Consider the following 20,261-nt stretch of genomic DNA (forward strand, 5'->3'; position numbering starts at 1 on the left):
GGGAAGGGGTCCGAATAATTTCTGAATGCACTTCATGCGTACTATTTAATATAATCCCCTCCAAGCCTCTATTGGTTGTCCTGTGTTCTTTCACCCCTCTAAGCCTCTGTATTGGTTGTCCTGTGTTGTTTCACCCCTCCAAGCCTCTGTATTGGTTGTCCTGTGTTCTTTCACCCCTCTAAGCCTCTGTATTGGTTGTCCTGTGTTGTTTCACCCCTCCAAGCCTCTGTATTGGTTGTCCTGTGTTGTTTCACCCCTCCAAGCCTCTGTATTGGTTGTCCTGTGTTCTTTCACCCCTCCAAGCCTCTGTATTGGTTGTCCTGTTCTTTCACCCCTCCAAGCCTCTCTATTGGTTGTCCTGTGTTCTTTCACCCCTCCAAGCCTCTCTATTGGTTGTCCTGTGTTCTTTCACCCCTCCAAGCCTCTCTATTGGTTGTCCTGTGTTGTTTCACCCCTCCAAGCCTCTGTATTGGTTGTCCTGTGTTGTTTCACCCCTCCAAGCCTCTGTATTGGTTGTCCTGTGTTGTTTCACCCCTCCAAGCCTCTGTATTGGTTGTCCTGTGTTCTTTCACCCCTCCAAGCCTCTCTATTGGTTGTCCTGTGTTGTTTCACCCCTCCAAGCCTCTCGATTGGTTGTCCTGTGTTCTCTTCTCTCATTACGGCCTGTGACAGACAGCGCCAACAGATGCAGTCTATTTGATCCTAGATGCTTAGCCTCCCCTGTCACAGCCACTGGATCCCTCTCAGAGTAATTGACTGACTGTTTGATCTCTATGAGACGACACACACACACACACACACACACACACACACACACACACACACACACACACACACACACACACACACACACACACACACACACACACACACACACTATTGTTATCAGTGGTGTGGGATGAAGTAAGGGAACATGACGTGTGTTTGAGGGGAAAAAGTCCTCCGTAGCTGTGGGCCATGCTTTTTTCCCCCTTCACCAGTCGCTGTATGTTGTCACAAGTGGTAATCTCCTGTGATAGTTGGGTATTTCAAAACAAATGGTAGGTGACTGAAGAGCCAAAGTAACGCCCCGAGTGATAGTCAGAGAGAAAGACAGAATCAAAGCACGCTGGCTATAATTAGTTTTCATCTGTGGTACATTATTTAATGCCCCGCCACTTAATTGCTTGTGTACTAATGGCCTATTTTATGTGAATCAAACTTTTTTCATAATTCATAATTACATTGATGTGAGCATGAAGGCCCATATATCTTTGCTGCATTTATTACAGAAATACATATGCATATTCAGCCTAGTCTGTGAGGCACGGTACATCTAATGTTTTCGGTAGTTTTGGAACAAATTGATTTCATTTTGTACATTTAAAAGCTTAATCATTTCCCTAGACATTGAAATCTATTTAACATTTAATCGACCAGGACTTCGCAAGATAAATACATGCAAATGGTCATTACCGGAAATTAGGTTAATCGAATTTCAAACTCTTATTTAATATTCTGCACGACAATGTTAAACTTTTTGTTTTGCCAAATCTATCAAACTATGAGGATCATTTTCTTGAGGGCATTGTTATAATGCTCTTATCAAAGGTCATCTAAGCTGTTTCTATCCAGTCTGGACATTGAACGCACTGACATGTAGTGAGGGGCACCTATTCTGTTACACTATCTCACAGTGTGTTTGTGGAAACTATCTATTGCATAGATCAACGGTGGGGAATCGCTATCTGTGTCCTGCTTGTTAGACGATCGGATATCCACTCCTGAAGCGGGCTGTTATTAGTTTATCTGCCGTGCGGGGTGTGTGGGGCCGTGCGGGGTGAGTGAGGCCGCTGAGGGCATCCCGGCCATTTTGTCTGCCTGTCAGAGGGCCCCGATGTGTCACTGCCAGAGGAAGAGGTCAAACGAAGTCAAAGCAGGTGCCAGGGTCACTCAGTTCGCCTGCACAACTTTTCCCCCACTCACAGAGCACGGAAACAAGGCTACGGTCAAACAACTGTTGATTTCAATCTAAATGTAGGACTTCTCCCTGCCCCCATTCACCATTTGATTAACTCCTTCACAAAGGAGACACAGTGAAGTCAGATTTAATCATGACGACACATTTGTCATTCCCTGTTACCCCACTGTGTTTAGTTTTATTTTAATCAAATCAATAGATTAATTCAATTCACATCCACACCAACAGGGGAAAAAAAACACACCGACACAATTTACAGAAACACACAGCATTTCATTAAAGCAGCCCTACCACCTCCATTTTAATGCGATTCAATTTTTATGATTACCGGTAAGTGGGGTCTGTCTGTTTTCTCTATCTCTCTCGTACTGTTTTTAATTACTTTCCTTATTATTGTGTGTTGTTGTTGGAGAAAACAAGGCAAAACTCATTCCACATCCCTAGATGAGGAGCCTGAATGACTAGCTCGGGGGGGGGGGGGATTGCTGTGGGGACTTGATATTTACTTTAAAAGAGAGAAATTTAAACATTAACTTGTTGAATTAGTCTCTTCATTTCTGCTCATATTATTCAAACCATCACCCGGGAGACCAGAGGGGCCAAATAATGGATGACCAGCCCATACCACACACACAGACACACCTACTCTCTCTCCCCTCACCCTACCCAGAGACAGAGTGCTTTTTTTTATTTTAAAAGTGAATGACTGGCCCTGGCTGCTATAAAGGACCCTGCTTTTATATACTTGGAGGAGAGTATTTACAAGATAACCCGAGCCCAAGGACAGCGCAAGCTATTGGATACGAGTGTCTGACTCTCCAGTGTCCCGTTCGGTAAAATCGAAGCCAAAACATGCACCCACTCCGACAACACCTCTCAATGTCAACGGGCTTCTCTCTCCAGGGTCGCAGTGTGCATCAGAGACATGGGCCCCCCACTCTAGAGGGCCTTCAGAGACATGGGCCCTCTTCTCCTCTACAAAATTAACTGTTTTAATAAATATCTGAATTAGTTAGTGGAAATGTTTTCATCCGTTCTTTGTCTTCAAATTTATGAAGGCTATTCAGAATATTAATTATCTTTGAATATAATTATATATTTTTTGTCTGCTGAAAAGCAATTTCACAGCCTTATTGCAATTAGAGTAGGGATACAGGTAATATGCTTTCAATGTATCCTTTTCAATAACATTCTATGGCCTATTGTTGGTAAGTAGGGATGAAGCCCTGCTTAAAACTCTTTCTAGAGGCATATCTGTCGACACTTCTCTACTATACAGTGGGGTCCGGAATTATAGGGATGAGAAGAATCTCCCAAAATAAAGAAAAACCCTGGAATGAGTAGGGGTGTCCAAACTTTGGACATACCTACTCATTCAAGGGTTTTTCTTTATTTTTACTATTTTCTACATAGTAGAATAATAGTGAAGACATCAAAACTATGAAATAACAGAAAAGGAATCATGTAGTAACCAAAAAAGTTTTAAAATCAAAATATATTTTAGATTTGATATTCTTCAAAGAGAGAATGTCCCTTTGCCTTGACGACAGCTTTGCACACTTTTGGCATTCTCTCAAATAAGCTTTATGAGGTATCACCTAGAATGCATTTCAATTAACAGGTGGGCCTTGTTAAAAATGTATTTGTGGAATTTCTTTCCTTCTTAATGCATTTGAGCCAATCAGTTGTCCTGTGACAAGGTAGGAGGGGTATACAGAAGATAGCACTCTTTGGTAAAAGACCAAGTCCATATTATGGCAAGAACAGCTCAAATAAGCATCATTAGTTTAAGACATGAAGGTCAGTCAATATGGAACATTTCAAGAACTTTGAATGTTTCTTCAAGTGCAGTCGTAAAAACCATCAAGCGCTATGATGAAATTGGCTCTGATGACGACCGCCAGAGGAAAGGAAGATGGTGGTGCTTTGCTGGTGACACTGTCAGTGATTTATTTAGAATTCAAGGCACACTTAACCAGCATGGCCACCACAGCATTCTGCAGCGATACGCCATCCCATCTGGTTTGCGCTTAGTGGGACTATCATTGGTTTTTCAACAGGACAATGACCCAACACACCTCCAGGCTGTGTAAGGGCTATTTGACCAAGTAGGAGAGTGATGGAGTGCTGCATCAGATGACCTGGCCTCCACAATCACCCGACCTCAACCTAATTGAGATGGTTTGGGATGAGTTGGACCACAGAGTGAAGGAAACGCAGCCAACAAGTGCTCAGCATATGTGGGAACTCCATCAAGACTGTTGGAAAAGCATTCCTCATGAAACTGGTTGAGAGAATGCATACAATATACAGTAGCTCAGTATTTGTATGATTAATTTCAAACAGTATTTTTTCCTTATCAAGGGATTCAGTAATTCTGGACACTACTGTATATTCCCTATAGGACATTCTGACTAGGAACCCACCAACGAGGCTTCAATTAAAAACTGATAAATGAAAGACTTCAGCAAACGACAAAGCATCTCTTTCAATTTCATTTTCAGTGAGATCAAGGTCACAATATTTTGCTCAGAAAAAAAAAGCTTGTGAAATGGTCTACATTTCCTGAATGTTTTATCACTGTAAAGGTGGGGCGCCGTGCATGTGCCGTAGAAGTTAGATGCTTGTCTTCTAATAGCAAAAGATAGTTAAATAAGTTATTTGATCTAATATCACAGTTGCAAGATGTTTACTGTAGAAGTTAGTATTTATGGCAAGCACATGAATTAATACCGTTGATTAATATCAGTTAATATCAAGCAGGTTTTGATATTTGATTGGGAGGTTAGCGACATGTTATGTTTTGCTTTCAGTGTGGTTGAACTTATTTCGAATAGAACTGTACTACTCACATTGAAAAACAAGTGGCATTAACTATTCTATTCCTTGAATTGTGAACATGTATCAATGGAACACAGTGCATATCTAATCATAGAATCATTTATCAAGCACTAATTGTGGGGTTAAATTCCCGCCTGAACAGGATATACGATCGTCTAACAAGCGGGACACAGAGATTGGACAGAAGTCAGTCTGTGTACAAAATGTGTGTGTACGTGTGTGTACTTAGATTAGTAGAGTGTACGAGAGAGCCGGTCCCTAGCGCCACGTAGACTTCGCTCTTTGTTTGATCTGGATCATCATTGGTGGGGATTTCAATGGTAAACACTGTGCATCCGCTAGCTCGCCTGACACAGTTTTGCTTTTGGCCCATTGAGGGGGAATGGAGAGCGTCTGTTTCCATGGCCAGCCCTAGTGTGCCTCTAAAGGGAGGCCCACAAAGCCTGTCCATTAGCAGGAGTACACACCCCCTCGTCAGGGCCGGGGTCATGGTGGAGCCCCACACAACCCTGCCAAACACACATGCACACACACTCGCATATATGCACGCATGAGCACGCACGCACACACCTTCCTTCGCTCTTAAACATAATGAGCTATCCAACATACACACAGTGAGGGTTGAGCCCCAGACAATCTCAACCTGCACTCTCACTACAACCCCCCCCCCACTTAAACACAAAACACTCACCCTTCCCACACACACACAACCTCTGCACTACTTTGACAAAATACGAAGGAGCACACACACACAGACACGCAAGAAAGCACACGCGCTCACACAGACACACACACACACCTCCCTAGTGCTTAAAGACATTGCCTTCAGAGACCCTCACAGCAACCCTCACTACACTTCAGTATAATGCCTTGACAGACAGACAGACAAACACACAGACAGAGACTCTCACACATGCACACACAACCTCGGCTCTACTTTGACACATTACGAGGGAGCACACACACACACGCGCTTGAAAGTACGCACACACGCGCACACACCTCCCTAGTGCTTAAAGACATTGCCTTCAGAGACCCTCACAGCAACCCTCACTACACTTCAGTATAATGCCTTGACAGACAGACAGACAGACAGACAGACAGACAGACAGACAGACAGACAGACAGACAGACAGACAGACAGACAGACAGACAAACACACACACACACCTCCCTAGTGCTTAAAGACAATGCCTTCAGAGACCCTCACAGCAACCCTCACTACACTTCAGTATAATGCCTTGATACACACACACGCACACAGGCACACACAGAGCTCCAGGGTTGCCTCAGTACTAACAGTGAGACACCCAGGGCCCGCTGGGGCTCAGGTAAGATGGCGAGCTGACAGACAGTGAGCTCAGCGCCGCTCCCACACGTTACCACGTCTAACCCCAATAGGGCCCAGCTGCTACAATTAAAACACTACTTGCTTGCCTACCGCAGGCAGCTTCTCAATACTTTGCATCTCCCTGACGCACAAGCCACATACACATACACCTCTGAATACAAAAAACACACACACACAGAGGCTACACAAAATGACCTGTATGGAGTGTGTGAGTGAAGGTGTGTGTTTGTGTGTAAGCGGTGTCACCCTTACCATGGTTAAGCGCTCACAAGAGGACAGCCTCTTCAATATAGCTCTTATCTGTGTGTGTGGGCGTGTGTGTACTTTGCCAGGTCACCCATGACACAAGTCAGTATCCGACGTCCTGACAGGTTGCATCACTGCCTGGTATGGCAACTGCTCGGCCTCCGACCACAAGGCACAACAGAGGGTAGTGCGTACGGCCCAGTACATCACCGGGGCCAAGCTTCCTGCCATCCAGGACATCGATACCAGGCGGTGTCGGAGGAAGGCCCTAAAAATTGTCAAAGACTCCAGCCACCCTAGTCATGGACTGCTCTCTCTACTACTGCACGGCAAGCGGTATCGGAGCGCCAAGTCTAGGTCCAAAAGGCTTCTTAACAGGGTCTACCCACAAGCCATAAGACTCCTGAACAGCTAATCAAAGGGCTACCCAGACCCCTCTTTTACGCTGCTGCTACTCTCTGTTATTATCTATGCATAGTCACTTTAACTCTACCTACATGTACATATTACCTTAATTACCTCGACTAACCGGTGCCCCCGCACATTGACTCTGTACCGGTACCCCCTGTATATAGCCTCGCTATTGTTATTTTACTGCTGCTGTTTAATTTAATTTAACACTTTTTTTCTCCTTAAAACTTCTTAAAGCATTGTTGGCTATTAAGGACTTGTAAGTAAGCACTTCACTGTAAGGTCTACACCTGTTGTATTTGGTGCATGTGACAAATAAAATTTGATTTGATCCATGTCTGAGGACGTGGAAACCGGACACTTTTTTTGAATTTCACCTTTATTTAACCAGGTAGGCTAGTTGAGAACAAGGTCTCATTTACAACGCCGACCTGGCCAAGATAAAGCAACGCAGTGCAACAAACATACAGTCAATAACACAATCAATAACACAATAGAAAAAGTCTATATACAGTGTGTCCAAATGAGGTAAGATAAGGGTAAGATAAGGGCAATAAATAGGCCATAGTGGCAAAATAATTACAATTTAGCAATTAAACACTGGAGTGATAGATGTGCAGAAGATGAATGTGCAAGTATAGATACAAGTATGCAAAGGATAACATTTAAAAAAAAATAATAATAATATGGGGATGAGGTAGTTGGATGGGCTATTTACAGATGGGCTGTACAGGTGCAGTGATCTGTGAGCTGCTCTGACAGCTGGTGCTTAAAGCTAGTGGCGGGAGATATGAGTCTCCAGCTTCAGTGATTTTTGCAATTCGTTCCAGTCATTGGCAGCAGAGAACTGGAAGGAAAGGCGGCCAAAGGAGGAAGTGGCTTTGAGGGTGACCAGTGGAATATACCTGCTGGAGCACGTGCTACGGGTGGGTGCTGCTATAGTGACCAGTGAGCTGAGATAAGGCAGGGCTTTACCTAGCAAAGACTTATAGATGACCTGTAGCCAGTGGGTTTGGCGACGAATATGAAGCGAGAGCCAGCTAACGAGAGCATACAGGTTGCAGTGGTGAGTAGTATATGGGGCTTTGGTGACAAAACGGATGGCACAGTGATAGACTGCATCCAATTTGCTGAGTAGAGTGTTGGAGGCTATTTTGTAAATGACATCGCCGAAGTCAAGGATCGGCAGGATAGTCAGTTTTTGGCAGCATCAGTTTTTGGCACTATGTTTGGCAGCATGAGTGAAGGATGCTTTGTTGAGAAATAAGAAGCCGATTCTAGACTTCAATTTGGATTGGAGATGCTTAATGTGAGTCTGGAATGAGAGTTTATAGTCTAACCAGACACCTAGGTATTTGTAGTTGTCCACATATTTTAAGTCAGAACCGTCCAGAGTAGTGATGCTGGACGGGTGGGCAGGTGCGTGCAGCGATCGGTTGAAGAGCATGCATTTAGTTTTACTTGCATTTAAGAACAGTTGGAGGCCATGGAAGGAGAGTTGTATGGCATTGAAGCTCGTCTGGAGGTTAGTTAACACAGTGTCCAAAGAAGGGCCAGATGTATACAGAATGGTGTCATCTGCGAAGAGGTGGATCAGAGAATCACCAGCAGCAAAGCGACATCATTGATGTATACAGAGAAAAGAATCGGCCCGAGAATTGAACCCTGTGGCACCCCCACAGAGACTGCCAGAGGTCAGGACAACAAGCCCTCCGATTTGACACACTAAACACTGTCTGAGCAGTAGTTGGTGAACCAGGCGAGGCAGTCATTTGAGAAACCAAGGCTGTTGAGTCTGCCGATAAGAATGTGGTGATTGATAGAGTCGAAAGCCTTGGCCAGGTCGATGAATACAGCGGCACAGTACTGTCTCTTATCGATGGCGGTTATGATATCGTTCAGGACCTTGAGCGTGGCTGAGGTGCACCCATGACCAGCTCAGAAACCAGATTGCATATCGGAGAAGGTATGGTGGTATTCGAAATGGTCGGTGATCTATTTGTTAACATGGCTTTCGAAGATTTTAGAAAGGCAGGGTAGGATAGATATAGGTCTGTAGTAGTTTGGGTCTAGTGTGTCTCCCCCTTTGAAGAGGGGGATGACCGCAGCAGCTTTCCAATCTTTGGGGATCTCAAATGATACGAAAGAGAGGTTGAAGAGGCTAGTAATAGGGGTTTCAACAATTTCTGCGGGTAATTTTAGAAAGAGAGGGTCCAGATTGTCAACCCTGGCTGATTCTAGCCCGGTCTGCAGTGAACCAACAGCCATATCTGTTCCTGGTTCTAAATTATTTGAATGGGGCATGCTTATTTAAGATGCTGAGGAAAGCACTTTTAAAGAATAACCAGGCATCCTCTACTGACGGAATGAGGTCAATATCCTTCCAGGATACCCGGGACATGTCGATTAGAAAGGCCTCCTCGCTGAAGTGTTTTAGGGAGCGTTTGACAGTGATGAGGGGTGGTCATTTGACCACAGACCCATTACGGACGCAGGCAATGAGGCAGTGATCGCTGAGATCCTGGTTGAAGACAGCAGAGGTGTATTTGGAGGACAGGTTGGTTAGGATGGTATCTATGAGGGTGCCCGTGTTTACGGATTTGGGGTTGTACCTGGTAGGTTCATTGATAATTTGTGTAGAAGTCTGTTGTAGCCCCCTCGTGCGGTTACGTCGGCAGACCAGTCGTGATGGATCAGCAGCTCCGTGTTGTAAAAGGGTCCAGCCCAATTGGGAAAATAGGTATAGCAGCCCGAGAAATTGGCCAATGGACCTCTTCAGCTAACAGTCCGATATGCTCTAGACAGCTAGCGGGCCGCGGCTAGCAGGCTAGCAGATGGGCATTCAGGGGACATCGCGACGGAGGAGCCTGTTGAAAAAACCCCACTTGGGGCAACAGTGAGTGCTGTTACCTTCAAGTAGGTTTCTGTTTTGCTAGGGCACTGTGGATGGGGATAGCGGTTGGTTGTAAGCATCTGCCTCTGATTCCAAAAGTTGCAAGCGATTTTGTTTTAAGCCTGTGTGTGTCCCTGGGCGCCGAAGACATGGATGTCGATTAAGGCAGCCCCCCGCACCTCTCAGATTCAGAGGGTTTGGTTTAATGCGGAAGACACATTTCAGTTGAATACATTCAGTTGGACAACTGACTAGGAATCCCCCTTTCCCTTTCATAAACCCTTACCTTAACCACTCTTAGTTCATGCCTGAACTTAATCTTGAACACTTCTAAATTTGGCGTTTGCAACAACTTTGAAATTTGACGTTTGAGAAGCATGAACGTCTAATTCTGACGTGGGACTGTGAGAGTTTGACTGTGTACTAGCCATGCGACACTGGCTGTGGTGGAGAGTAAGAATCAATGTGTGTTTGCATGAGAAGTGACTGGCTGGTATACCTGGTACATGGACCCAAAATATCGATGTTTTGTTCCCCGAGCCACTTTTGCCTTATGGTAAGGTGCTCCATCATGCTGGAAAAGGCATTGTTTGTCACCAAACTGTTCCTCGATGGTTGGGAGAAGTTGATCTCGGAGGATGAGTTGGTACCATTCTTTATTCATGGCTGTGTTCTTAGGCAAAATTGTGAGTGAGCCCACTCCCTTGGCTGAGAAGCAACCCCACACATGAATGGTCTCAGGATGCTTTACTGTTGGCATGACACAGGACTGATGGTAGCGCTCACCTTGTCTTCTCCAGACAAGCTCTTTTCCGGACGCCCTAAACAATCGGAAAGGGGATTCATCAGAGAAAATGACTTTAGCCCAGTTCTCAGCAGTCCAATCCCTGTACCTTTTGCAGAATATCAGTCTGTCCCTGATGTTTTCCCTGGAGAGAAGTAGCTTCTTTGCTGCCCTTCTTGACACCAGGCCATCCTCCAAAATTCTTCGGCTCACTGTGCGTGCAGATGCACTCACACCTGCCTGCTGCCATTCCTGAGCAAGCTCTGTACTGGTGGTGCCCCGATCCCGCAGCTGAAACAATTTTAGGAGACGGTCCTGGCGCTTGCTGGATATTCTTGTGTGTCCTGAAGCCTTCTTCACAACAATTGAACCGCTCTCCTTGAAGTTCTTGATGATCCGTTAAATGGTTGATTTAGGTGCAATCTTACTGGCAGCAATATCCTTGCCTGTGAAGCCCTTTTTGTGCAAAGCAATGATGACGGCACGTGTTTCCTTACAGGTAACCATGTTTGACAGAGGAAGAACAATGATTCCAAGCACCACCCTCCTTTTGAAGCTTCCAGTCTGTTATTTGAACTCAATCAGCATGACAGAGTGATCTCCAGCCTTGTCCTCGTCAACACTCACACCTGTGTTAACGAGAGAATCACTGACATGATGTCAGCTGGTCCTTTTGTGGCAGGGCTGAAATGCAGTGGAAATGTTTTTTTTGGGGGATTCAGTTCATTTGCATGGCAAAGAGGGACTTTGCAATTAATTGCAATTTATCTGATCACTCTTCATAACATTCTGGAGTATATCCAAATTGCCATCATACAGCAGACTTTGTGAAAATGTATATTTGTGTCTTTCTCAAAACTTTTTGCCACGACTGTACTACAGACAGTACACACCTGCTAATGAATGAAGCCACACTTCACATGGGGGTGGAGAGGGGTAGCGTGACCTGACATTAGAGCTCTTATCTGGGGGGGGGGGGGTTGGAGGAGATAGGCTGGAGTGTGCGGCGAGGGGTGGGGCGGCTCTGAAATAGATCACTTAAGGGGAACAAAGTGTAATTAATGGGTGTCCACAGATAAGAGGGCCCTGGCCCTATCTGGGAATGTGCTAATGGAGTTCACTCACACACTCAGCGAGAACAGTCTGTGTGGGGAAGACAAACAGGGCGACGGGTCAACACGGCCCTCTTCCATGACCAAGATCTGCGGTCATCGGGAGCAGCGGAAACCAACGGAACACAATGTTAACACGCTACACAGCAACCCGCCAAGTACGCTGGCTTCTACCCACGCACACACACACTCCCCCACCCTAGACCCAGACACATTCACACACACATCAAAACATGAGTGATGTTATGAAACTGAGCGTGGCGGCAGGTCTTCAAATGGAAGTGGACGTGGCTGTTTACTAGAGAGGAGGAGGTGGAGGAAGTGGAACGGTCCAGTTAGGGTCAACCCATGGTGACCAAGGGGGCTCAGACTGACAGAGACTTCACTCCAGCTTCCCGTCTGCGTGTGTCCCTGCGTCAGGGGACACCGCCTGGAGCCAGGGGGCCTGGAGGTGGAGGGGACCTGGGAGGGGGGTTATGGAGGGGGTAGAGGCGCCCACGTGTGCTGGGACAGTGATATGGCCCAGTGATGGACGGGCTTGTGTAAGGAGGATTTCCCCTGTTTGTTTCAGCCGCGTCTCATTCAGACAGCAGCAGTCTGGCTCCAAGAATTCTTTATGAATGTGTGTAATGTAATATGTGTGTGTGTGTGTGTGTGTGTGTGTGTGTGTGTGTGTGTGTGTGTGTGAGGGATTCACAAGTGGAGTAGGCTGGGCGTCTGGGGGTAGGCAATAGCTCTGTGTGTGCCACAGCGTCAAAGACCCGTGGGCCATCAGCTTGGTCTCACTGTCTGACGTGCCAAGGCCACAGTGACACATCACATGACCAGCTAACCTGAGTGAGATTGGTGGTTGAGATGCTCGGGTAGTGAATTCTGAACTACACTAAACTGAACATTTAATGAATACAGTCCTCATAGACATCGATCGGACCCCAACCTCGGTGTGTGTGTCTGTTTGAGCCCATGAGCACATCACAGATGTGTGTTTACGTTCAAGTTGTGTTTGTGGTGTCTGTGGGGTCATGTTGTTTGTGTGTGTGCGTGAGAGACCTGTGTGTGACCTGTGCTATGTACTCTACCGTGGTGAGGCGTAGCGGGCTAGCTATCCAGCGTCAGGGGGGCTGAGGGAGGGAGAGAAGATTGATCTATCAGAGCAGCATCAGAGAGCCCAGCCACAGCTCCACATAAAACCAAACCCTGTCCTCTGCTAGCTAGCACACTACCGCCACTTTGTCCTTGGCCTGTCTGGGTACCACTGGAGGCCAGCATGATTTGAGAGAACAAGAGCGAGAGAGAGAGAGAGGGCGAGAGAAAGGGGACAGGGGGAGCAGGGGAGAGGAAAAAAGGGTAGGACAGAGGGAGGGAGAGGTAGAGAAAGAGGCGCCCCTCAACGTCATCTGAAGAGATAACTCCCTCTCCAGAGCTTCTTTTCTCCCGCTATCACTTTCCCAGGCAGCGCTACGACGTGTGTGTGTGCGCACGCGCGTGTGTGTGTTTGAGTGACAGAGAGTAAAATACTTGGGCATGCCATCTATCGTGTGTAGGAAAATAAGGGAAACATTTTACTACTCCTAATTAGAAGAGATATTCACTTTTGTTCATGTCTACCAAATACATCACTATACTTTCAACACAATACGTTTCCCCACAGCAATACTCCAACACCATCATCAAGTTTGCCCACGACACGACGGTGGTCGGCCTGATCACCGACAACAATGAGGAAGTCAGAGACCTAGCAGTGCGGTGCCAGGACAACACGACAACACGTCTTCCCCATCAGGAGGCTAAAAATATTTGGAATGGGCCCTCAGATCCTCAAAAAGTTCTACAACTGCAACATTGAGAGCATCTTGACCTGCTCCATCACTGCCTGGTATGGCAACTGCTTGGCATCCGACCGCAAGGCGCTACAGAGGGTAGTGCGTACGGCCCAGTACATCACTGGTGCCAAGCACCCTGCCATCCATGACCTCTACACCAGGCGGTGTCAGAGGAAGGCCCTCAAAATGGTCAAAGACTCCAGCCACCCAAGTCATAGACTGTTCTCTCTGTTACCGCACGGCAAGCGGTACCAATTCAACAAGCCTGGAAGAAACAGGACCCTGAACACCTTCTACCCCCAAGCCAAAAGACTGCTAAATAGTAAGTTCAAATAGTAAATAGCAACCTGGACTACCTGCATTGACCCTTTTTGTGCTAACTTTTTTGACTCATCAGATACGCTGCTGCTACTGTTGATTATCTGTCACTTTATTCCTTGTTACTGTATATGTCAATATCTACCACCATTATCTCGTACCCCTGCACATCGATTCAGCACTGTGTATGCAGCCGAGTTTTTGTTACTCATCGTGTATTTATTATTACGTGTTTTACTTTCCTATAATTTCTCTTTTCTTCTCTCTGCATTGTTGGGAAGGGTAAGTAAGCATTTCACTGTTAGTCTACACCTGTTGTTTACCAAGCATGTGACAAATAAAATTAGTTTTGATTTGATACATTTCTGGCCAGTGTTAGGAGTCAAACCAATCCCATCCAATTCAACAGAAACTACCAACAGGAACACTAGTCTTGTGATGTTTTAGTCTTGGGAAATGAACCAAAAGCCTGTAACGCTGTTGGAAGCAAACATACGTTGGACCATGGAAATAATATAAACCCAGAAATATTACAGAATACTGGGTTTAAAAAGTGTAAACGGTGAATATTATAGTGTCAGAAGCAGCTTGGACTCTCAGATGGAGGCTAGTGGAGAGATGCTCACCACCAAACACAAACAGCAGATTTTTCTTTTATGATTGAAAGTTAACTTTAGGAAAACAAAGTCCTGGGTCAACCGCGGGCCAGAACAACGTGGAAAACATGCAAACAAAAACATGCGCAACTAAAAAAGCAGCAAGCAGCCATCGGAATGCCTCTCCTTTGCAGCAAAAAGGAACCGTGGGAAGAGTTAACCTTTTGATAAGCAGCTTCTAGCCCCAGCTGTATGCATTTTTCATCGAATGTGAGTCAGAAAGAGAATAATTATATCTCTCCATCTCCCCCTCTCCTTTCTCTCTGAGGAGAAGTGCAGGGTTGTAGCCTGTCTGCTCCCCACACTAGCTCCCTGAAATGAAGAAGCACTGATGAGCACAGCAACACAAATGCTAATTCACAACACACATATACACACAACAGATGAATAGTGAAATACACGCAAGTATACAGGGATGTTGCTTATTACCCTGAACCACACCAACAAATGCAAACACAAACATGTACACACACACACGAGTACCCGCCACACAGAGAAAGGTCATGAGTGTCCACCCCAGAGTGGCGCCCAGGCCAGAGTGACCTCTGAAGGAGGACACACTATCAGTATACATCCTGGGAAACCCACAGACTAGGACACCAACCCCAACAGGGCTTAAGACCTTATCTGACAGCATCAGCCGACACCATACCCCCACGCGCGCGCACGCACACGCGCACGCGCGCACACACACACACACACACACACACACACACACACACACACACACACACACACACACACACACACACACACACACACTGGCCCTGACCCCTACAGCACTTTGCGATTAATCAAAATTGTATCAGGGATTTGAGGCGTGGGCTACAACAGGCACAGACAGGGGCATACGTGGAGGGAGGGGAGGTCAGAGGACATACCCTCACCCTCTCAATCCCCTCTCTATCGACTGCAAAGCAGAGAGAGACCCGAGCGGGCAAATGGTAAATAGAATAAAATGATCAATACCGTCTCACTTGTCAGGGGGGAGGGAGCGTTTCCAAAAAAATATGAAAAAGTTTTAACCCTGCAGCAGGTCCCATTGATCAGGCCATGTAAAACTGCCCCCTCCCTCCACCATCTCCCACCTTCTCACCCAGTCGCTCCTCTCTGTCGTGAAACATCAGTCCTGGATAACACTGCCTGGGAAGGACTGACTGCTCGTGTGAGTGCGCGTGTGGGGGAAAAAAGTGATTGAGGTGTGCGCGTGTCAGGGGATGTCCTGCTGAATGATCTTTCAGTTTTTCCATCAGCGTGCTGCATTTGATGCACTAGAAGGAGTGAGAGTCCACGGCAGGGGTCTTCACAACCTTTTCGAAAATGAGAGCTGCTTTTAACATGTCGCAAGCCACTATATATGTTTTTTAATAGCATTCAAATAGGCAGCGTCAGGGAGTCTTTATTTGGGGAGATGGGAAAAAACATGATCTTTTCATTCAAGACAGGGTAAATATATTGTTTCAGGTGACACGTTTTGTTTCGTTACTTTATCCCTCAACTTTATTTCTCTAACTTTATAGCAAGTCGAGCTAAGCTAGGTTGAAGATACCTTTGTAGCTAGCGACCTCCACCATATAACCATGAAAACAAAAGTAATTACCATCACAATAAACTTACACAGGAGGCAACAGTCATATAATATAAATGGCTTAACAGCCAACGTGCATTATTTAACATTATTAGTAAAATAGCACTCACTTTTAGGACTGGCTAATTGTTTAATTGTTGCTAGCAATCCCATAAAGCCATCACCAAAAAACACATATTTTCTTCTTCTGTGGTTTGGTAACTTTCTATCCCGGACTCTCTCAATCTTTCAAACTACGCGGCCATCCGTCTCGCGATGGACCCTCCAACCGCAAGGGGGCGTTGCGTTTCCACTCCGTTGTGGACGTCCCCACTTAAACGCATGACATCCGGCACAAAGTAACAGAGTGCTTATGGGTAATGTGACTGAAGCTTTAGGCCTCTTTCTGTCTACCCACAAGACGGTTATCATTAGTGTGATAGACAAACGTGCGCACCAAACCGACAGGCGTAATATTTCTGGAAATTAATTGGCAGATATTGTGTTACGTTTGGCTATGGCTCTATGTAGTCAGTTAGCGATGCTAATGATAACTGTCTTGTGGTTAGACAGTGGTAGGATAATGTCAATGTGGCTTTGATTGGATACTAGGACGGAGCATTATGTATGTGCTTTTGCTTGGCGAGCTAATCATAGGTGGGCTGCAAGCTACTGGTAGCTCGCAATCTACCTGTTGGAGAACCCTGGTCTACGGCATTATACAACACAGACTCTTTGCTGTGAGAGCGTCCCAGTCCCAGTCAAATCAGCCCAGCACATTATCACAATGTTAAGAGAAATTCATGACACATTACAGAAAACTGACTCTTTCAAAGTTAATCAAGGAGAATAGCAAAATTGGTGTGGAAGAGAGAACGAGAGAGAGAGCGAGAGTGGGGAAAAGAGTGAGTGAGAGGGAGAGGAGGAGGGAGGGGAGGAGAAAAACTACCCTCTGTCATAATTTAAGCGAGCCGCGGTCTCCCACTGCTCTGTTTACAATGTATAATTTATGCCTCCGAGTTCAAACACGGCTTTATCTGCACTCAGCTGCTAAGTGATATGATTTCACTTTTTATAGCTCGGCTATGCCCCCTCTCCACACAGAAACGGGCTGCTCGGATTCTGCACGCCTGCTGAACTGACTTTCAACTGTACAGCCCCCAAGGGCTAAAGTAGCATGTAAAAAAACCCTCCCTCGCCTCCCTAACCGACAAGTACCCCCACCCTCCCCCCCACACTCTCCCTCCCTCCTCCCCAATCCCGAAAGAAGAGATGGCTGCCTTGTATTTTACAACCGCTAAACTTTTTATTTTGCATTTACGTCCGCTGTGATGGTGGGGGGGCTGCGACGGCCCGTTTCACGCCCACGTATCTGACCCCCCATCAGGGCCACTCCGGTGACCCCCACGCTGCTGGTGCGTCAGTAATATAGCACTTACAGTAAGTTACCCCACACTTACAGCCCCACCCAGCCCACTGAACCTCCGCTCGTGCCCCTCATCGATCCCTTCAGTCAACTTAAGTGCACTGGCACGGTTAATGAAGGTGACATTTAAGATATGATCACACTCAGGGGGACTTCTGGACATTAGGGGGACGTTGGGTGTCCCACTGGTCAGACATCTGCCGTCCGTCCTAATGCGTCTCCGGGGCGATTGTCCCAGTGGCAGGTTTATATTTGGGGTTGGTAAGGGTCATCGGGTGTCAAGGACGACAGTCCTACGTGGTGAAGACAGTGAATGGTGAAGGGAGGTGAAGTTGACAGTGTAAATGCAGAGCCATTGACATTATACGGATGAGCTCTTCTCAGGCATCCTTCTTACCGATGACTCATTCTACAGTATGGACTACAGGAGTCTCGCCCTGTCTGCTTCAACCCCAATGGTTACAAATCCACCTCCCTGACCCTTCAAAACACACTCCTCTCCGCTTTCCCACCTTTTTATCGCACTTTCCCCTCCTCTTACCAATCCCCACTCTCCTCCTCCTCCTCTCTTTTTACTCATTCTCTCCCATCTCCACACTCCTCCTCTCCTCCCCTCTCTCGGTGCTCTTGTCTCCGGCTATCTGCCTGCAGAATGTTTGCGCTAGCAGAAACTTCCCCATTCCTGCTCCAGGGGGAATAGTGTTCTCTCTCTCTTCCTCTCGTCTCTCAATCTCCTCTTGTGTGTTTTCCATCCTGTGAACGCTTCTCTTTTCCCCCCGGTGAACGAGTGAGCGCACTCAGTCTGCTCTCCCATCAGGGATGCACCGGTGTGATGTTACAACAGCACAATCCACAGGGATCATCCCTTTATCGTTCTATCCCACTCCCCCTTCCTCGCTCCCTCTCTTCTCCCCCCTCTATCCTGACTCCCTTTCCCCGGACTTTCTTCCTCTCTCGGTCTCATACCCACACAATCCATATGTGTCTCTCTCTCTCTAGCTAAATCTCTCTCTCGGTCTCATCCTCTCCCCGTTTATCTCTCTCTGTCCGTCTGTCTGTTTAGCTCCCTCTCTTTCTGAGGCCTTGGCCAGGGTATGGATGGGGCAAGAGAGAGAGAGAGAGAGAGAATCTATTTAAGGAGATATTTAGGTGAGTTGTGATTCAAACTGATGTCAGACTCCAGCTGGTGACAGAAGAGCTAAATGAAATGGACAGTCATTAGATTACCCTTGATCTGGTCTTCCTCTATCCCCTACCATTCCCAGCAGCCCCAAAACAAAAACACGACTCAGGAAATAAGACGGACTCTATCAAACTCTGAATATAATTGAATGTCTTCCATACAATCATGTCAAAAAAATGTTGAATGTGGTTGTTGCGAGGAGACAAGGCGGAGACAGGGGGTTGGTGGAACATTAGATGTTGTCAGAACGTTTTTTTTTGGAACAGCACGCTTGACTCACTGATGTTTTAAAATATATAACATTCAGAATTTTTGTAATGATGTGATTTCAAAACCAAATTGCAACAACGCAAAAAGCATTTTCCAATGTTCCGGGAACATTTCCTGTTAGCTGGGTAAAGCTGCAATGCGAATCATGAGGTCAAATATGGGTGAAATACTCTTGACCTAATTTTTGCGGGTTTGGTACTTAGGGCTGCATGGCTATTGTAGTTGGCTATTGTAGTTGGCTATTGTAGTTGGCTACTGTAGTTTTCTGTAGTCTACTTCATTCTTCTCCTGTGTCTACTACTTCTATTATTTTATAGCTGTGTGTGTGTGTGTGTGTGTGTGTGTGTGTGTGTGTGACAGCGAGAGATTATGATAACTCTAATTCAAATATATAAATAGTGTTTTTGGCTGAGTGTGACATACGCATCCGTCCCATTCCCACGAGGACATAGAGGAAGAGAGACAGAAAGGGGAGGGGGACTCAATGGCAGTGTGAAGCAGCAATGGCAATCGCGTGATGTTGCTCACAAAAGACCATTCTGACATGTCTATGTAACATGATCGTCTGGTAACTAAAGTACAGGTATAGGGCATACTGCATAAGCATAATGCATGCGCACGCACACACACGCGCACACACACACACACACGCACACACACACACACACACACACACACACACACACACACACACACACACACACACACACACACACACACACACACACACACACACACACACCACACACACCACACACACACACACACACACACACACACACACACACACAGGATGATGACAGGATGAATGTTGTTTGGGTGGAACTCGACCCTGTCTGTGCCCCGGGGCCAGAGCCACACAGGTGTTCCTGGTCCACACCTGGCCCGGGCCGAGCTGGGTATGCTGGGCTTGGCTGTCACCCTCTGAGTAGCTGTCAGACAGCGGCAGGGCCAAAACTGACCCCGCTACACCGAGGTCACACCTGTGACATGGGAGGCCCAGTCTGTCGGTCTGACGACGTAAACACCCACACAGACAAGTCACGGGCTCTTAATCGCCACTTACTGTCACTCCCGTTTAATACGCTACTCAACGAGTCTCAACCTCCACAATACACAGAGCTGAGGCAACGTGGACGCAGTCCTGAATGAGAATTACCAGCCGTGGAGATAGTACAGCTTGTGGTTGGGTGTAAGTCTGTGTGTCTTTGCAGGGCGGTACAGAGAGCAGCTTTGCAAGGCACGCTCCCATGCACAATTATCAAAGCCAATCACACGGACACATGGGAGCCTGGATTCCTTCCTTGGCCGCCAGGTTGTGGGTGGGGGCTGGGGGGGAGAGGGAGAGAGAGGAAGGGGGAGAGAGAGCGCTGTCCGATCCTCACCCAGGCCTGTGCCACCAGGGGTAGCCCATACCGGA

The 20,261-nt window shown here is 46.6% G+C and overlaps 1 protein-coding gene across 7 annotated transcripts in view; it reads right to left on the minus strand.

Moving 5' to 3' along the window:
- LOC106580148 (cotranscriptional regulator FAM172A homolog) overlaps nucleotides 1-20,261 on the minus strand; it is a 199,266-nt gene that overhangs the window by 6,174 nt on the left and 172,831 nt on the right. The window contains exon 11 of one of the 7 annotated variants that reach the window (XM_045704313.1): nucleotides 12,678-12,719. The exons of the other annotated variants lie outside the window; for them this stretch is intronic. Within the exon in view, the coding sequence (XP_045560269.1) occupies nucleotides 12,697-12,719 (23 nt within the window). The 3' untranslated portion in view covers nucleotides 12,678-12,696. The remainder of the gene's footprint in view (nucleotides 1-12,677; nucleotides 12,720-20,261) is intronic. 7 annotated transcript variants of the gene reach the window in all.

This window comes from Salmo salar, chromosome ssa20, assembly GCF_905237065.1.
Source record: "Salmo salar chromosome ssa20, Ssal_v3.1, whole genome shotgun sequence".
Classification (NCBI taxonomy): domain Eukaryota; kingdom Metazoa; phylum Chordata; class Actinopteri; order Salmoniformes; family Salmonidae; genus Salmo; species Salmo salar.